The following is an 18,972-nucleotide window of genomic DNA, read 5'->3' as shown; positions in this document are numbered from 1 at the left end:
CTAGTATAGCAACAATGACCCGGCCTCGGTGGAAGTCGCTCCACGGAAAACTTGTCACGTGTTTTTTTGCTGAACTCCGGGGTCACGGGGAGAATTTCCATACAGGGAAGCTCCAATTGTGAAAGGGCCGGGGGCGCTAATAAAGTGGTCATTTAGTAAGTAGTATGTATTTATTTACCATAATTTATGACTGAGTACAAACAATGTGGTTACTTGCCTCTTTAGCCTCTTAAGCCTGGGTTCATACGGGACAGATTTGCCGCGGAAATTCAATGTGGAATTTCTGTGCGGCAAATCCGCCCACGGCTCCTAATCCCGGGATTTTACAAAAATCTCGTCCACATGGGGCGGCCAATCCGTTGCGGCAAAGCCGGGCAGAACCGTCAATGTGGCGCGTAATTGACAGCCGCAGCATGTCACTTCTTTTTTTTTCCCGTTGCGGCCTCACTCCTCTTTATGGGGTGAGAAAGCCGCAATGCTGACGGCCGAACCACTCCAAACCTTGCGTCGAAATGCCACGTATTTTGAAGCTGTGGCTCTCCTGCGGAAATCTCGTGGCTTTTCAGTGCGGCCAGGCCGCGAGATTTCTGCGGGATTTCCGTCCCGTTTGAACCCAGCCTAAAAGTTCTATTTTGGATGTTTTAGGTTCGAGTCTTGCACAACCCGGCCGGTGTGTTTCACTTTATGCAGCAGCTGGCGGTTCTCATGTGTCCTGTAAGGTAAGACCTGTGGGTGATGATTCTAGATTTGCATGTATGATTGTTCACGTTACAAGCTATGCAGCTTTTTTAGAAGAATGCTGCGCTATAGTTAAACGCTGGCGAACACTCGTATTGGTAAATGTCCCCCAAGGAGACCTCCCACCAATATAAAACAGCTTGTCTTAAAGTTGCAGAATACAAGTCACAGGTGCAGATCCAAAGTTGTAATGCTGCAGTGAATAAAGTCATTGCATGCTTTGTTTTCTTTCTTCTTAGGAATCGAGCCGACTTTTTGTGCCACATGAAACCCAACGAAAGAAAATGTTCCTCCTCGGGGAAGGAGTCTGGGAACTGGACTTTGGTTGATGAAGGTGGTGAGGAGGTCAGTGCCTTAATGTGATGTATAGTTCTGCAGGGGAGGGTTATCGTTTTGGGCTAATGGTGCAGAATTACACACATGACCACTGAAATTCATGATTTAGGTGGATGTGCTGGGTCTTCCCAAACAAGAGCTTGTCTTTTCAGTGCTGCTGGCACTGTTCTCTCACAATGCTCTAGTAGGTCATGACCGTGTCTGAAGCAGGCAACCACATTTAAAGGGCATCAATCAGCTGAGCTTTGTAGGACATCTACTATCCTCACTCTATTCACTTTTGGGTACACAATTGGGCGTCCCAGCAGTCATCCCCCCAGCAATAAGATATTTCCTCCCCTGTGTAGTACATATGCTTGCCTGGCTGAGCCACCTTTGCAGGTATATGGGATGATCGAGGGAGAGCTGTTGACTAAACCAGTGTTCAGTCAATAGATAACTCAAGTATGGCCAGCTTTGCAAGAAAAGGGGACCGTTTAGTCATTGCATTCACCATTTCCCCATTAGTAAAGCATCTTGTAGCTACCATACAATAAGGCCTCCTTCCCACGAACGGATTTACGCCGCGTAAATCCGCGGCAAAAATCCGCTGCGTTGCCCCCTGCTATTAGGTTCTATTGAACCTAATAGCACAATGCTCACGATGCGTAATTCCACCGCGGAATTACGCACCGTGAAATCTCCCGTTCTCACCCGCAGCATGTTCTATTTGCTGCGGGTGTACGCGCTGACGGCTTCCATTGCAGTCAATGGAAGCCGTCCGTTCACGCTATCTCCCGCTGCAACCAGCGGAAGATAGCGTGAAAAAACGCTTCCCCGCCTACCGCCGCGCGTCATATGACGCGGCCGGCGCGTCACATGACGCAGCCGACCGCGTCATGTGACGCGGTGGGCGTGTCACATGACGCGACGGCGGTGGGCGGGGAAGCGTCTTCACGCTATCTTCCGCTGGTAAGTATGGGGTCTCTGGGGGGCGCCGTGACGGGCTTCACTGCGGAATATTACGCGGCGGAGCCCATCACGCTCGTGGGAAGGAGGCCTAAATAAAACTGGCAGGTGATGAATACTTTTAAATTAAGACATCTTTAAGATGTGATATCTATAGGATCTTATAAACCTCAAATAACTATAATCTCTTTGACACTTTGTCCTCCTCCCTCCCCTCTTCTATCCTTTGCAGGATGAGGATCCAGAGACAAGTTGGATGCTGTTGTCGGAGGACGACCTCATTGCTCTTTTGGGACAATTTCCTTTTCATGAACTTTTCAAGAATGTTCTAGGATTTAACTCTCGAGGTGAGCTGAACTGAAGCCGTCTTATTTGTTCTTGACACTTTTACACGCATAGATCTTTCAAGCTGCCAAAAGATTGAAAGATTTAAGGTCCTTTTACATACAAAGATAAACTTTCAAACAACTGAAAGATTGAAAGATTTAGCAATCTATTTGCATAAAGTGTTAATGGACATTAACACTTTATAATCTTCATTTGCATGTAAAAGGACCTCTAGGAGTTGTTTACAGAGCCCAGTGTGTGTTTAAACACACCCCAGCTGTGCAAACAGCTGCAGGCACATTCCATTGCTCTTCTCTTGGCTGTCAGCAGATTGCATTGTTTCCTCCCCAACATACCGTGGGGAGAATAGCATGCGGTCTATTGAAAGATAAGCTGAGTGATGAATTTTAAGTTAACTATAAAATCATCGTTCAAACGAAAAGTGCACCATGTAACAATTATTGCTAATTTTCGGTCATGTGAACAAATTTTAAGCAATAATCGTTGCGTGTAAAATGGCCTTTAGCGTTGGATTTGCATAAAGTGTTAATAGCTTTAATGTCCATTAACACTTTATCATCTTAATTTGCATGTAAAAGGACCTCTAGGAGCTGTTTGCAGAGCCCAGCATATGTTTAAACACACGCCCAGTTATGCAAACAGCTGTAGGCACATTCCATTGCTCTCCTCGCAGCTAGTGTAAACATGCTGCGGGGAGAACATCCTGCAGTCTTTAAAAGATGAGCAAAATGCATTTAAATGGAATGCATTTGCTCAGTCTTTCAGTGGCTGAACGATGGATTTTATGTGAAGTAAAATCCATCATTCAAACGAAAAGTACACAATGCCCGCATTTACATGTAACAATATCGCTGATTTTCGGCCGTTTGGACAAATTTTCAGTGATAATCATTGCGTGTAAATGGAGCCTTAAATTTGCAGTTACTGAACATGAGATTTTCTTTTTGCTGTCTAATATACATGTACCTCCTAGTACAAATCATTATTATTTATCCAAAGTATCTAGAAAAGGAGATACTGCTGTAGCAAGTGACAATGTTTTGCAAGGATATGTCTTTTACATGGATGTTGTCTACCATTAAAGTGATCATCTAATTTCAGGGAAAAAAATTCTGTCCTGGGACTGGAGGGGAAGAGATTATATTACCAGCAGTTGATCCTCACTGCCCTCCCATTGATCCGCTGATTCAGGGTTTCATTTTTGACCGTCTGAGATGGCCGATGCTATTTTCAGACTATCTAATCCCCACAGTGCATTGGTAGTGTTAGATTACCAATGTACTATATCTACTCTCTGATTGGCCAGGGCTGCTCATGTATGCCTTACGTAATTAGAAAATTGTGGTGGCAATCTTGACATTTGAAAACAGGACAGCAGAAAAGTGCTACAGGTAATATACCACCCGCCCCCTCCAGTCACAGAACAGAATTTTGTTCCGAAATCGGAGGGTCACTTTAAATCTTTTATTCATTGTATATATAATAGAAAATGAACAATATTTGTCACTTATATGCTGTTGAATATGATCCAAAGAAGAGTTAGAACATTTATTACATAGTACGGCGCCACCTGGTGTTCAGTGTATAACAATGTGCAATCCACCTAATGAGCTGAGTACTGGAGGACAAACATGTTCTCAGTCCATCTCCCCACAGCCAGGTCTCTGAATAGTGATCCTCTGTTCACTGCATGGCAGCCATTAGAAATATTTTTCTACTAGTCAGAGCTGCTTCTGCAGTACATGACTGTATAGCTGAGAAGACTCCTTCTACAGGGGTAGTAAGAAGGGACTATATCATCAGCTACCAGAAGGGGAAGAAGATTGATTTTGTCCATAGACTGCCCCCAGCAGCAGAGATTAGCAATAGCACTGGAGGCCCTTTTACACGCAACGATTATCGCTCAAAATTCATTCAAATGAGCAAAAGTGAGTGATAATCATTATGTGTAAATGCAAAGGCATCATGCACGATTCGTTCATTTGTCGCTTATCGCTGAGTTTCAGACGGCATAAAAATAGTCATTAGTTCATTCACTTTTCATTCCATTTGAGTGGTATTCCTTAAGTCTTTGAAAGACTTGAGGGGAGGGGTAAGCGTTTGCCATGCTAAAACACAATTACTACTTGCTTACCCATGCCAGCAGAAGACGATGATTTTTCTTCACACTAATTAAAAACCTGCAGGCCAGAGATTCCTCGCATAAACATACACCTGAGCAAACAACATATACGCTGTTTACTTTTAGCTAATAAGGGAAATTGAGAGGATTTCAAACGATGTGTACGTTTTAATGCTCAGAATCTTATGCAAAAAAGTTGTTAATTCGTTCAGTTGTTTGGCCATTCAGGGCAATAATCGTTGCGCGTAAAAGGGCCTTAAGCCTGCAGTTACTTGGGAAAATGTAGGAAAAAAGCAGCTACCTAGGGACAGGTGATGCTGATCAAAAATATTAATACTATTTTGCTTCCGCAGGTGACTATTTTCCAGATAAGACCACTCCCCAGGAAATGATGAAGATTTTTGCCTTTGCCAATTCCTTACTTGAGCTTCTGGCCCTCGGATTAGAGACCTTCAACAGGGCGCGATATCGGCAGTTTGTCAAACGGATAGGACGCATCATACGGTAATCTCATGCTCTGCTATTTCATGTTATTGCAAACATTTACGTCATGTTATTTCATCGACACCCCCACAACATGACCATGGTGGGCTATTAGGTTTGGTCCTTCTGGCCTTCTGAACTGTTTCTCTTTTGGAATGAATCATTAGAATTGCAGTGATATAAATGTCTGACCTCATCTCCATGTCCCCTCCTCTAACTGAATATTATACCATGGATTATTACTATTTCCTAGGAATTGCAATAAGACGCATATTTGTGTCCAAGTTTCTTAATTCTAAATGTTTGGAGGTATATACTAGTCTAAAACCTAATGGTTGACATGGCTCACATATCCACTGGGTCATTAGTGGCCAAGATTTTCTTCATGCTTATGACAGTTGTACTTTCCAGGATGACCCTGTGTTACGTCAGCGATCACTGGGCTCTGTACCTGAGCAGTAACCGCGGCCGAGAACAGAGTTCGGAGCTGTACTCGCTGGGGAAGCTACAGGCCATTTATGATGAGCTCTTCCTGACCGCTGTCCTCCATGTCCTCAAAGCCAAGAGGTAAGGTCATTAACTTGGAGCCTTCATAGAAGCACCCTATAATAAAACCAGTTATCAGAAAAAGACTCTCTAATGCATTTCCAGCCCATAAAGTGTTCTAAGTTGTAGCATATCTGAAAGAAATAAATGACACCCTGTATTAATGTATCATTCACCAATAGAGTAGCTGCATTCACAATATGTCAGCATTGGGGTAGAGATAATCTCACATTAGAAATATACCATAAATTAAAACTATATTGTAAAATACAAGCTTTTAGGCCTCATGTCCACGGGGAAAATCAGGCCCGCTACGGATTCTCCATGGAGCATCCGTAGCGGCTCCCTCCTGCCCCGTGGACATGAGGCATTAAAATAAGATTAAACTCACCTGCTGCGGACCGTGCAGGTCTTCCCTTCTTCGCGTCCGGATCTTCTTTCTTCGGCCCAGCAGACGTGCTCGGCACGCCGGCTGCGTGCCGCGTGCATGTGCCAGGCACATCCGCCGGGCCGAAGAAAGAAGATCCTGCCGTGAAGGAAGGAAGATCTGCATCGCCCGGAGCAGGTGAGTTTAATTCAGGCGCGGGTCTCCTGCGGATCCGGACGGCTTCCATAGGCTTCAATAGAAGCCTGCGGGAGCCGTCCCCGCGGGAGACCCGCACCTAAATGGAGCATGTCCATTTTTTTTCATGCTCCAGAATTTTTTTAAATTCACTTTTATTGACTATCCGCGGGTATTTATCTACCCGGTGGTGGTCAATGCATTTCTATGGGGCGCGGATCCACGTGCGGGTGATCCGCTGCCGATTTTAATTCTTCTTTTCTCCATGGATATGAGGCCTTAGAACTATCCACTGAAGGCGTCCAGGGCTTGAATGTGTTGATACCTATTAAGCCCTGCTTGTGGCAACAATAAAAGTACTGCAAGGGGGTGTCCAGTTGTCAACTAGTGATGGCCTATCTTTTAAGAAACAATGCTATCAGCACTCCCGTGGAGAACTTCTGATAAGAGTGAAGGACGATTTTTAGATTGGACTGAATTAAAGGGTCAGCTAGCAGTGCCTGAAAAGTGCACGATGGGCGCACATTTACACGCACTGATGATCGCTAAAATGATCGCCGATGAGCGTTTGGTTTTTTTTCTTAGCGATCATCGGCTGGTGTAAATGGGCCTTTATATAGTACAAGCGATCAAGTGATTGCAAGTTCAAATTCCCTAGCAGGACTAAAAATAATAAATGTTAAAGATTTATCCTGCACTGTTGGTGAGGGCCGTAAGAAAAATGCGCAATGCCAGAATTGCTTTTTTGGGCAGAGAAAAATGAATAGAATGTAGGGCTGGGCAATTGAATTAATTTGATTAATCACCAATTCATGAGCTATGATTCTAACTTCCATCAAAATTGGGAGACCAAGATTAGCCCTGCCCTCTGCTGGCAGCGCTAATATTTGGAGCTGGGGGGGAAGTAGGGTGTGAAGGACACTGGGAAGTGGGGCTGTAATGACTGCGGGGAGTAAAGTACATGAGGGCTGTAATGGGGGTGCAGAGAGAATAGCATATGGAGACTGTGATGGTGTGTGAGTTGTGTATGGGGGCTGGGATGACTGAGGCCTCATATCCACGGCACCAGCGGATTTTTAATGCAGATTTCTGCAGCGGATGCACTGCGAGTCATCATTAAATAGATTTTTTTATTGCTTGCGGGAGATCGCGGATTGCATTCTTTTTCCACACGAATGCACTGTGGATCATCCGTGCAGAAAAAATCTGCAACCCCACCTCCCAGCCTTTTCCCCACCTCCCTAATTGATTTTTACCTTCAAATCCACAGTGAATTCGTATTTGCGGATGCACTGCGGATTGTAAGCTCCCATAGAGATGAATGGAGCACATCCACGCGTGATCTGCCATAAAATGGAGCATGGTGTGATTCATTATCTGCGTGTGGCATCCGCAAATCAAATAAAAACAAATCCGCAGGTCCTAAATGAAGTGCGGACGCCCAATGCTTCCCTATGGGCAGCTTGATTTGCAGATCTCACATGCAGGTGCCACGCGCAGATTCCGCAAATCAAATCCGCTGTGGACTGTGTGTGTGTGTGTGTGTGTGTGTGTGTGTGTGTGTGTGTGGTTTGCATAATGTATGGGGGCTGCAATGACTGGGGGTGATCCCACACAGCTGTTCCTTGATAATTACTGTGTATGCGATTCCCTTACATACAACAAGATGTCTTGGTATTTTCAGCTTTTTTAGCAACCCCCCCCAAAAATTTCAAATTTTAAAATTGAAAATCTAGAAAAGATTTAAAAAATTTTTTTTTTTTTTGGCCAAGTTGACCAGCCCTAATAGAAAGTAGTTAAAAAGTCCTTATGTAGCCCAGAATAGTTTCATTAAAAACTAAAGTTCGACCTGTAAAAAAACAAGCCATTATGCAAAAAGGAAAATACCAAAATTTGCTCTGGAATTAAAGGGGTTACCAGGATTACAAGTAAGTGTGTCTCTCATTGCTGAAATTCCCAGCAATTTCAAAGATCGGGTCCCGTGTGCCCCTCTGCCTGTCACTGTGGGGGTTGCAGTGATTTCAGCATAACGGAAGCACTGACCGGACATGAGTGATTGGTGCTCCATTCATTTCAATAGGGCTGATGGAAATTCCCAAACGTTTGCCGATCGGCTATCTCTGCAGTCCCCTTGAACGTGAATAGAGCGTCAGCACACTTGCACAAACAGCACTCCATTCAGTCTCCTCCTCACTGCTGGGGGCAGTAAATGTGCAGTGAGGAAGATGGGGGACATGGGACCTCTGCTCTCGAGATCAGTTGGGGGGGTCTCACCTCTGAGACAGAGGATCTCTGGCGAAAGGGGACAACTTGTAACTGGTACAACCCTTTAAAGATCAGCCAAATGTGTTGGAGGGTGTCATTTAGTTCTGTGTGAAAGATGCATCAGACATGTTGGATTTCCAGCAGCTTATTGCCTTCTTCTGTTGAAGTAAACCATATGTGTTCGGCTCAGCTGACTGCACATCTTCGCAATGAAATCAGAAGGAATAATGTAAGGGCCTTAGCATTGGAGGTTAGGCTGAACTGGATGGACATACGTCTTTTTTTGGTCTTACATACTATGTTACCACACTAACTTTTCTTCCATCCGTTTAATGTACAGACTTCAGAATTGTATCCCATCCTGACCCCAACTGTGAGCATGTTTAAAGCTCCGAGTTCGGTCCTGGAGACCCGCGGCCGGGCCAGGACACACTTCTGAAGTCCGTATGTTAAACAGATGAAAGACAAGCCAGTGTGGTTAGACCTTAAGACAGAGCTGGACAGACACCATGAAGCCAATATGCATGGAAATGTATTACTGCCGGGTTACTTTTTATGTTCTAAGCTTACAATCTTGGCTCCAGCTGAAAACCCTAAAGTATTACATATATATTACATAGTGTGTATTTTAGTATGTCGGTGCTGCACAAGTCACAAGTGCAGTGACTTTCATCCTCGCACTTTCACCTTGTGAGTGTTCAGCTGTCTTTGACACAATCTCCTTCTTTCGTCCCTCCAGATTGGGCATTTGGCTCTTCATGTCTGAGATGCCATTCGGGACCCTGTCCAACGTCATGCTGTGGAAGCTCTTGTACCTCATGCACTATGCCGAGAGTGAGAACGCCGAGAACCTTTATTCAAGCATAGACGTGACCACCTGTCAGTCCACGCTAAATGGTATGCTATATACAACATTAGCACCAGTGCCCTCCTCTAAAGGATATTCAGTGGACTCGATAATTACAATTCACTCAAAACTTAGAGGGTATTCCCATGTCGGCCGAGATGAGAAACCCCAGCCATGGCTACTAGCCACCTGGTCGGAGGCTATGGAAAGCGCCATAGCTCTCAATCAAGTGAAGGGGAGTTATGGAAATAGTGTAACTCACATTCACTTCACTGAGAGCTACGGAAACATCACTGTGCTAAGCGCTCAGCTCTTTCCAAGCTGAGATAAGAATACCCCTTTAATATATACCACAGAATGAATCATTTAAAGGGGTTGTCCACTTTTTTAACATTATTTAAAACGGTGCTAAATTAAATATACTTATTTTCCATTTGCTAAAAAAATCTTTACTGATGTAATCTGCCATTCTGTATCATTATCGAAGTCATGCCACGTTATATGGCCATCCTTCTGCTTGGTCTACGCAGCACTTCCAGCTGTAAGTTAGCTGCACATGGAGGCGCATGTGACCATAGATTTTACTACGCCTCCTCCATATTAATACAATGTACACAGGAAACAAGCACAGGCTACGCTGGATGAGGGGGCGGGGCTTCAAAGTTATATTTTGAAGCAAATTCTAGTATATTCTAAGAGAAAATATAAGGGATATTGGAAAATATGCTTAAAGGCATTTTCCTACTTATTTTTTTCTTTAACAGCAGTTATTGATCTAAAATAATAAAATCAGCCCTTTAAACCCCTTTAAAGTGGCCATCCCCTTTAAAGCATACCCTTAATACACTTGATAAAGCTCCCATGACCTGTTCTCTTAGTACAAAGTCCTGTGTTCCCCCATGAATGAATTAAAAAATGTCAGCAGCACTACAGGGCGATCTGTATACAACCCCATTCAGGTTATTAGGAACTGCACACAGATCGCCCCCTGGTGGTGGCAATAAGCAGGTGAGAGTCTTACAAGAGGCAGACTCTAGAGAGCCTTATCAAGTATAGTAGGAAAATGCTCCAAGTAATATATGCTGCAGACTTCCTACGTACAAAAAAATCCCAAAACCAGCATTTACGGCACGGTGCCTGCGGTTCATACTGCTGCCTTGACTAAAATCAGTAATGTTTCATTCACTGCTTGTTTTTTTTTTCAACATAGATCCTGTGAATCGAGAAAAGTTTGAGGAATATTTTTCTACCATGAACAGCTCTGAGGGAATCTGCCTCCTCACCACATTTGCTCAGATGGCGCAGACCAAACGGAACGATGTGGATGATGAGCTGGTGAAGACCATCGCTTTAGAGATTTATGAAGTAAGTCTACCCAATGTGTTCCAGCAGGTGTGTGGTTTGTCCTAGTTAGTAGTTGCGGATGAGGTTTAGGGTACGGAAACAAGCAGACGCCGCCTGAAATTAACACCATTGTGCAGTTTTACTACAAATGCATTTACAATTAAACTTCACATTACATTGGATATTTGACGTATACATAAGACTTGCTAGTCGTCTTTAACTGGTCATGTAATCTTTCCTATGCAATAACACTGTATTCCTTTATTTCTATTTAAAAGGGGGACTGGAGGAAAGAAAGTTAGTGTGTGGGGGGGGGGGGGGGTCTTTCCTTGTTGCTCCTTTTCCATATATGGATTCTTATCCCTCTTACAGGCAAGAGTTAAGGCCTTTTTACACGATGATGAGCGATAATCGTTACATGTAAACGCGGTCATCGTTTGAATGATGGATTTTGGTTCACTCAAAATCCATCGTTCACACCTCTGAAAGACTGAGCAAATACATTCCATTTAAATGTATTACACTTATCTTTCAATAGACTACAGGATGTTCTCCCCACGGCATGTTTACAGTAGCCGCGAGGAGAACAGTGGAACGTGCCGTCAGCTGTTTGCACAGCTGGGACTGGGAGCCTGTTTAAACCCGCACTGGGCTCTGCAATCAACTCATAGAGATCCTTTTACATGCAAATGAAGATGATGATTACGTCCATGTGGCGCACTAAAGCACCACGCCTCAGCACAGACACAAGTTGGTGTCCTAATAAAACCGCAGCAACTCCCATAATGTTGCATAGACCAATTACACCTCTCCAAGTAAAGATGGAAGGACCCCTGTCCCTTACTAATCAGGGAAAGTGGGAAACTCCTGCCTAAAAGCGGGGTGATTGTCCCGATAAGGACAGCCCCACTGTCTACATCTGGGACCTGGCTATCCTTGATTAGGATCCTGGAGAGATGTACAAAACACAGGACACAACATATTACACACACTGAACACAGAACGCAACTGTTTACACCTCATGTCTGGCCACTTGCACAGACATACAGAACAAGTCGCTGTTCACACCTACACACACGGTTATGCATACCACATAGAACAAGAACCCCACCCAGAACTCACATGCATACAGATAGTAAACCATAGCTAGTCCAAGTGTCCTCACACCAAGGGGATACAGAGTCAGCCACCATGCTGACATAGGAAACAGTGTCAAGCATCATTCATCTGACACACTGATAAGACATCAGACGTCTGGAGGCTGCACCTATAAAGGAATAGGGAGAAACCTGCAGGTGTATGCTCCTATGCGGTCACAGTACCACCAACTACTTGATGCACGCAGCCCAGAAAGCAAGGAGGGGAGGAACAGCAGGTGTCCAGACTGTCCTCAGGGAAGGTGAGAGAGACACTTCAGACAAGCATGCACCACACCAGCTCTAAGTAGGATTACAACAGAGTAAAATAGTAAAGCACTAAAATGACCAGCATCTGCTACCAAGAGATGCTAGTCTTTATGTACAGCAGACCAGAGGAGATTAGCTGATGGAGGATACCACACCCAGCCAGGTCAATTAACCCTCACCTATGAAGCTGTGCTCATAGAAACCTGTAGAACCACAGGTCCCAGACGCACAACCTAACAATGCTAAAGTGTTAATGGCCATTACCAATTTATGCAAATACTTCACTAATCTTTCAGTCGGTTGAAAGATTATCGTTGTGTGTAACTGGGCCTTTAGTATATTTAAGGGAAGTATGGGGATTAAACTTTCGTTATGTTGGGATTATTTTGTAAATAGGTCCCACCGTGGTTTGCAAGTCTCTGTAGGCAGGGAATTTATTGTTTTTAGGGCAAATATTCTTTCATACTTTCCGTGTTGCGAGATAATTTCCGGTAGCGTTTAATATAAAGGCGGCTCCTTCAACTTCCAGTTCTTAGCTTAACCAAAAGAAGAATGTGATAAACCAACTTTCTAGACCTTATAGGAACTCTTTCTATACCCAATAGGAGGATAGCCAGTTGAGGGTTAGGGAAGATTTTAGTACCCGTCACTTTATTTATGAGTTCAAAAACTTTTACCCACAATGCCCTTAGTTTGCCACAACTCCAAGAAAAATGTAGAAGGGTGCCTTGGCTCCCACAGGATCTCCAGCACTCTGTTGTACCATTTGAGAAGAGGGATATCAGTCAGAATGGGGAATAAAACCATCTGGTACTCAGTTTTATGGTGTACTTCTAATAGGCTAGCGTGTAATGCAGCTTTATGATTTTTAATGACAACACAGATTTGTGTTTACAAGAGCTGCAAAATGAATGCTGCCATTATGGAATCTCTTGTCCTCCCCACTGCGAGGATTCTGCACCCCCTGCAGCGAGGAGGAGACCGAATGGAGTGCTGGTCGCCCAAGTGCACTAGCACTCCATTCACTTTAAATGGAGCTGCGCACATAGCCGAGCGGGTGCCGCTCAGGTATTTTCATCAGCCCCATTGAAATGAATGGAGCGCTGCCTGCACATGCTCAGCCAGCGCTCCATTCACAGTGACATCCGTGCATAGGGAGAAGTGACCCCCGTAATGATGGGCAGAGAGGGACATGGGAGTCCTGTTCTTGAGATCGGCGAGGGCCTTAGTGGTGAGACCCCCACTGATCAGCAAGTTATCCCCTACCCTTTGGAGAAGGAAAAACTTGCAATTGTGGTGCATTCACTACATACAAAGCATTCTGGAGCAATTTACATGGAAGAAAAATGTAATTTCTGACCTTTTTGGTTGTTATGCTAATTTGATTAGTTATTCAGAATATATTACGTGATAATGAAGTTTGGAGCCCTTATAGATATATTGAGTGTTTAGACTTCATTAGACTGTTTGGTTTTGTATACAATTTTTAGGTTTCCTATGTCAGTATGTCTACAAGAGAGGCGTTCTCTAAGGTGGGCCGGGAGCTTCTTGCCACTATCACTAGTGCACACTCCAGTATCATATCTGTCCTCCTGCAGCGCATCCGGGAGACCATTGACAAAGTGGGAATGGTAAGATTATTTTTCATACTAATGCTATCTGTAAGCACAACAGGCATTGCGAAAAGATCTGCAAAATCTATAGATCTACAGATCATATTTCCTCATGGCTAATGTACAATATAGACACCATTTCCTGATCATTGTGGCCAGGCAGAATGCCCCTTGTGACACCAAACTGACATTTTCATAGTTGGCTTTAAGCAACTGTCCATTTTTAAAGGGTAACTAAACTTTTTAACAACTTTTGACATGTCCAGAAGTTTTGATCTGTAGGTGTCTGACGGCTCGCACCCCCACGATCACTAAAACGGGTAAAAGCACTCATATGTGCACTGTTCCCATTTAAATGCCTCGGTAACTGCTTTGAGTGATGTGATAACTTCAAATTAGGTCTATGGAGTCCATACACCACTAGCAATTACAGCTGAATGGGCGCAGCACACAGCTGAGTGCTACTTCCCATTCGTTTTGGCGACGGGTGCGGGTTTCAGCACTGGAACCCCCCTCTGATGTAAACTGACATGTCAGAAGTTGTTTGAAAGTTTTAGTTGTACTTTCTCAACCTCTTCCTGTTACACTGGTCCTCTAGTACAGGGGTCCCCAACTCCAGTCCTCAGGGACCACCAACAGGTCATGTTTTCAGGATATCCTATGGTAAGAACACCTGTGGCAATGTCTGAGGACTGATAATAATTACATCACCTGTGCAACACTGAGGACATCCTGAAAACGTGACCTGTTGGCGGTCCCTGAGGACTGGAGTTGAGGAACACTGCTCTAGTAACTGGCTGTCCTGCAACCATCCAAACCAGTTGGCTGATATTGTGGAGAAAACTTGCGGTAGAACCTTTCCTGATGTTCTTATTTAGATTTATTTCTAATACTATTTCCCAGTCGCCAAAATCTACTGAAGACACCTATATTGTTTTTCCTTTTATAAGGTTTCCCTATACTTATTTAAAGAATTACCATTACATCAGTGGCGACCAAGTGCCTCAGAAATAAGTGTCATCAGGGACTGGCTGATCAATCACAACCTATCTGAGGTGGAGAGCAAGCTGGCCTGCATTATCCTGGAGGGTCTGAACTGGGGCATCAATGACACGGTATGCAATAGTGATGAAAATATGGATTAGATTGTTGGTGTTTTTAACCAGATCACCCGACTCCATGCACCAACTTCCCTCTGAACTTAGTGGGCTGTTGCCTATACACAGCAGCCAAGCGGAGCTACAGAAGGAGGGGAAACGGCCGTCTTAGTTCTGCATGCAGTGGGATACGTCGGAGGTAACATCGGGAGCTTTTCCCGGCATGTACGTTAAACGGAGGATGAAGACCTGATGCGAAGCACCATGCAGTTTATTGGGATTATTCTTATTATATCATGACAGACAGAAATATGACCGATATCAGGTTTTATTGAATAAAACTCCTTTTTTATGTTAACAGAAAACTCTGCATCTGGATCACGCTCTACATGTGGAGGTCTCACTCATGGTACTGGAAGCCTACCAGAAAAACATCTCTGATAAACCCTACACCGGGATCATCTCTGAGAGCATCAAGCAGGTAATGCCTCCTGTACCCTCTGTTAGTCAGCGACGTACAACCTCATATCTCACCAACTTAGAAAAGCTACAGCCAGTACGGCATTTTTCCTATAGTGACTGAGATGTGGTATTACATGGTGGCAATTCGATGAATAGCTAGCTGTTCATGTAATGCAAAGACGGCTCAAGTCCACCAGAACCAAAACTGGCTCATCCAAAGTAGCACTCCGTTCTGACAGTGGACCCACCTCTATTATGTCCATATGCACTAATAGGATATATGAAAAGGTATTCATATAATGAGATAACCCCTTTAAAAACTCCTACTATGTAGAATTACACTTTTCTGTTGCTCATACTTACAACTTGGTCTGTTTGGTGTCATTTTCAGGTCTCTTACTTGGCCAGCATCGTCCGCACTGGACAAACTCCAGAAGCCTCCTTCAACCAGTGGTCCTGGGATTTGGTTTTAAGACTTAAGTTACACAGGAACGATCGTCCAGAGCAGATCTGCGATGCTGTTCCTGATCTGACAGAGGCGAATGTCCTGCACCCCGTCTTGAAGGCTGTGAAATCCGGAGTCCCTATTGGCTGTTACATCGCTCTGGCTACTGCTTCAGTGGGACACAAGTAATTGACTACCATAGCTGTACTATTGCCCTATAATACAAGCCTGTGCAGAGAGGAGGTCTCACCATTCTTATTCCCACCGTTGTCTTCTGTGCACATATTTAAAAAAAAAAAAATAAATAGTTGTGGATGACAGAAAAATGGAGACTCCATTTAAAGGGGTTGTGGTATGATTGTAAGTTATCTGCTATCCACTAGATAGAAGGTACCTTGCAGATTGTTGGGGTCTTACTGCAGAGACCCCCATCAATCCGAAGAACAGGGCCCTATTGCATCCTGAAATGTGGGCTGCTGTGGTTGCATATGCATGCTGTTGCTCCACTTCAATAGAACCGCAAGTTGAAGTGTTCAGCTATCTCTGTGCATTGAGCAGCAATCTATACGACTACTGCTGCCTTCGCTTCGAGACAAGCTGGAGCCCTGTTCTCGTTATCGTGCGGGTCCCAGCAGTCGGACCCCACCAATTTGCGTGGTATCCTCTATCCTGTGGATAGGAGCTAACTTGCAATCATCAAATAAAAAGGAACTCCAGCTCCAAGCAAGATGGAGCCTCAACCTATTCAGCTTACGCATTTTGGCTAGAAGCCTTAATCATAGTCTCTGGGATTGCTCCTTGCACTAGCACTGTGAAGTTGCAGTCATGGCATAAGCGACCCTCCGGTCCTGCAGAAACAAAAATGGCCGCACGAGCTTCTCTGACTATCTGATGCACACTCTGTACATTAGTATGCATCATTAGTCTAAGACACTACATGCTGCTTTGATGGACCAGTCCTACACATGTGAGAAGCACTGGCCAGTGAGCGCAGCATATGTTGTCTTAGACTAATGATGTATTCTAATGCACAACATGCATCAGGTAGTCAGAGAAGAGCTCGTTTGTCCAGGCCTGGAGGGTCACTATAACAGGAAGGTTCCATCCACTAGGACCGAGTTGGTTTGCAAAAGGTCCATTGTGAAGTACTGCACACTAAACTGCGTAAAATCCACCAAACTTTGGTGCTGAGTATCTGACCGCCATCTGACGTTGTCTGGATAGCGGAGCTCCTTTTCCTTACTGCTTTTCTTTGGTCGTTGTACTCTTGTTGTTGTGTTCCCTTCTGTTTTGTTCCACATTGTACAGAGCAAGGGAAGATGATGGCACTAATGTACGGTATATCTAACATCCATGCCTTCTGTCTCTGCAGCGTAGATAAGTTCTGTGTGGAGGGGGTGACCATGCTGGGTGACCTGATTCAAGCGAGGCATCTGCGTGCCGTGGTTCACATTTTGGATAAAGTTTTGCCAATGTTCTACCCGTGCCCAAGTTATCTCCTCAAAAATGAATTGTAAGTCCACTTTCCTTCCAATATGGATGTGAATTAGAAATAACTTGATAGTCCTTCTGAAAATAAAGCTAGATTGTTGCTGCAGGTCCAGTCCGGAAACTTATGCAAATCAATGAGTGGCAGGTGGGGAACCCAGCATTTCTTGGCACCAGTGCATAATCTGTAATAGACCCACACCTGGCATGTGCCATTTAGAAACTTATTTGGCAGAGGGGCTCCTGCACCAACAATACTTACACCCCTGGCCAGGGGTAAGTTGTGGTCTGTCTCGTCCTTTTCTGTTAGGTCTATAAAGCTGGGATCCTGAGTGGGGATCCCCTTCTATAGTACATATGCCCTAACAGGACATGTGAACAGGGGTTGTCCGAACACAGGTGATCTCACATAGCAGGTGACTGGGGATCGCTGCGGAGGTTGATACTGTAAAGGGACATCAGCACTAAACTGTCTCTGCAGCCCCTTTATTCTTATGATCATGGGGGTCCCGGCAGCTGAGCCACATCTCATTAGAAAGTGATGGTATATTTTAAAAATATGCCATCACTTTCTGTGATAAGAAAATCCTTGCTGTTTTATTTGTACTTCCCCATGGCCTCTTGTGCAGATGCAAACATGTATTTGCTATGTTGTACCATTCCTCTGTTATTCCTCCTGGAAATGGATGCATACATTGACAACTGGGTGATATCATCTGGAGGGTGGGTCCTTGCACACTCTGAGACTGCCCAATCAGTGCTGACAGTATCAGACTATCCAGGGACAAACCCCTTTGATAAAGGAAATGGTTACCCCCAGCTGTTAGTCAATGTATTCATACAATTTCATGGAGGAATAACTGAGGAAAAATGAATAAAAGATGCTCCAGAACTTCATCTCATAGTAAATGCAAGGTGATCGTTCTGGCCTGTCCGCCTCCAGTCACAATAGACACTTAGGTCAGAGCATCTTCTCACGAACATTCCTACAAACATTCTTGCCTGATCATCACTTCATGTAATGGGCGTGATGTAATAATTACCTTTAGTGCAGGTTAAGCCTTTGGGCACCAAGGAACATATGTGTCCCATAGTTTTAAATAGTTTCAAATTCTAGTGAATTAACTACTTTCCTGAAGGGGTTAGAGGCCCTTTTACATGGATTGAGGATAGGGTAAAGGCCCATTTACATGCAACGATTATCACTCAAAATGTGTTCAAACAAACTAATTTGCACAGTAATCCTTACATATAAGGCTTCTTTCACACAAAATGTATTTCATGGCTAAGTTAGCCGCGCAATAAAATCTATTAGTTCATTTGTCGTTTATCGCTAAGTTTCAGCCACCATAAAAATAGTCATTAGTTCGTTCACTTGTCATTGGGTTTAAATGACATTTGTTCAGTCCTTTGAAAGACTAAGCAATTTGATGGGAGTGGTGATTGTTTGCATTGCTAAACACAATGACTACATGTTTACTCATGCCAGCAGAAGACAATGGCTTTTCTTCACACTGATTAAAATCACGTAAACACACACCCACCCGAGCAAACATATACGTTATTTACATAGCTAATGAGGGAAATAGAGCGGATTTCAGATGATTTACGTCTAAATGGTCAGCATCTGTATGCAAAAAAGTCGTTAATTTGTTCGTTCATTCAAACGACAATTGTTGTGTGTAAATGGGGCTTTAAGCTCCATTTACACGCAAAGATAGTTGCTCAAAATTCGTTCAAAAGATAGGATGATTGACAGTTTGAGCAATCATTTTGCATATTAACATTAGCACTAATGCCCATTAACAACTTGTTTGCTTCATTTGCATGTAAATGAGGCTCCCTTCGCTGTATGCAGAGAACAGCAGGTGGTCTGTTATCTGCATACATCCTCTTTGTTCTCCTGCAGGACAGCCACTGAA

The 18,972-nt window shown here is 44.0% G+C and overlaps 1 protein-coding gene across 1 annotated transcript in view; it reads left to right on the top strand.

The window, feature by feature from the left end:
• Positions 1-18,972, top strand: part of EPG5 (ectopic P-granules 5 autophagy tethering factor) — a 108,725-nt gene that overhangs the window by 24,622 nt on the left and 65,131 nt on the right. The window contains exons 6-17 of the mRNA XM_066602607.1: positions 646-719; positions 978-1,083; positions 2,255-2,369; positions 4,846-4,996; positions 5,387-5,542; positions 9,088-9,245; positions 10,406-10,560; positions 13,436-13,576; positions 14,509-14,673; positions 15,017-15,136; positions 15,509-15,747; positions 16,935-17,075. Coding sequence (XP_066458704.1) covers positions 646-719; positions 978-1,083; positions 2,255-2,369; positions 4,846-4,996; positions 5,387-5,542; positions 9,088-9,245; positions 10,406-10,560; positions 13,436-13,576; positions 14,509-14,673; positions 15,017-15,136; positions 15,509-15,747; positions 16,935-17,075 — 1,721 coding nt within the window. The remainder of the gene's footprint in view (positions 1-645; positions 720-977; positions 1,084-2,254; positions 2,370-4,845; positions 4,997-5,386; positions 5,543-9,087; positions 9,246-10,405; positions 10,561-13,435; positions 13,577-14,508; positions 14,674-15,016; positions 15,137-15,508; positions 15,748-16,934; positions 17,076-18,972) is intronic.

This window comes from Eleutherodactylus coqui, chromosome 5, assembly GCF_035609145.1.
Source record: "Eleutherodactylus coqui strain aEleCoq1 chromosome 5, aEleCoq1.hap1, whole genome shotgun sequence".
NCBI lineage: Eukaryota > Metazoa > Chordata > Amphibia > Anura > Eleutherodactylidae > Eleutherodactylus > Eleutherodactylus coqui.
This window is presented reverse-complemented; position numbering and strand designations above follow the sequence as displayed.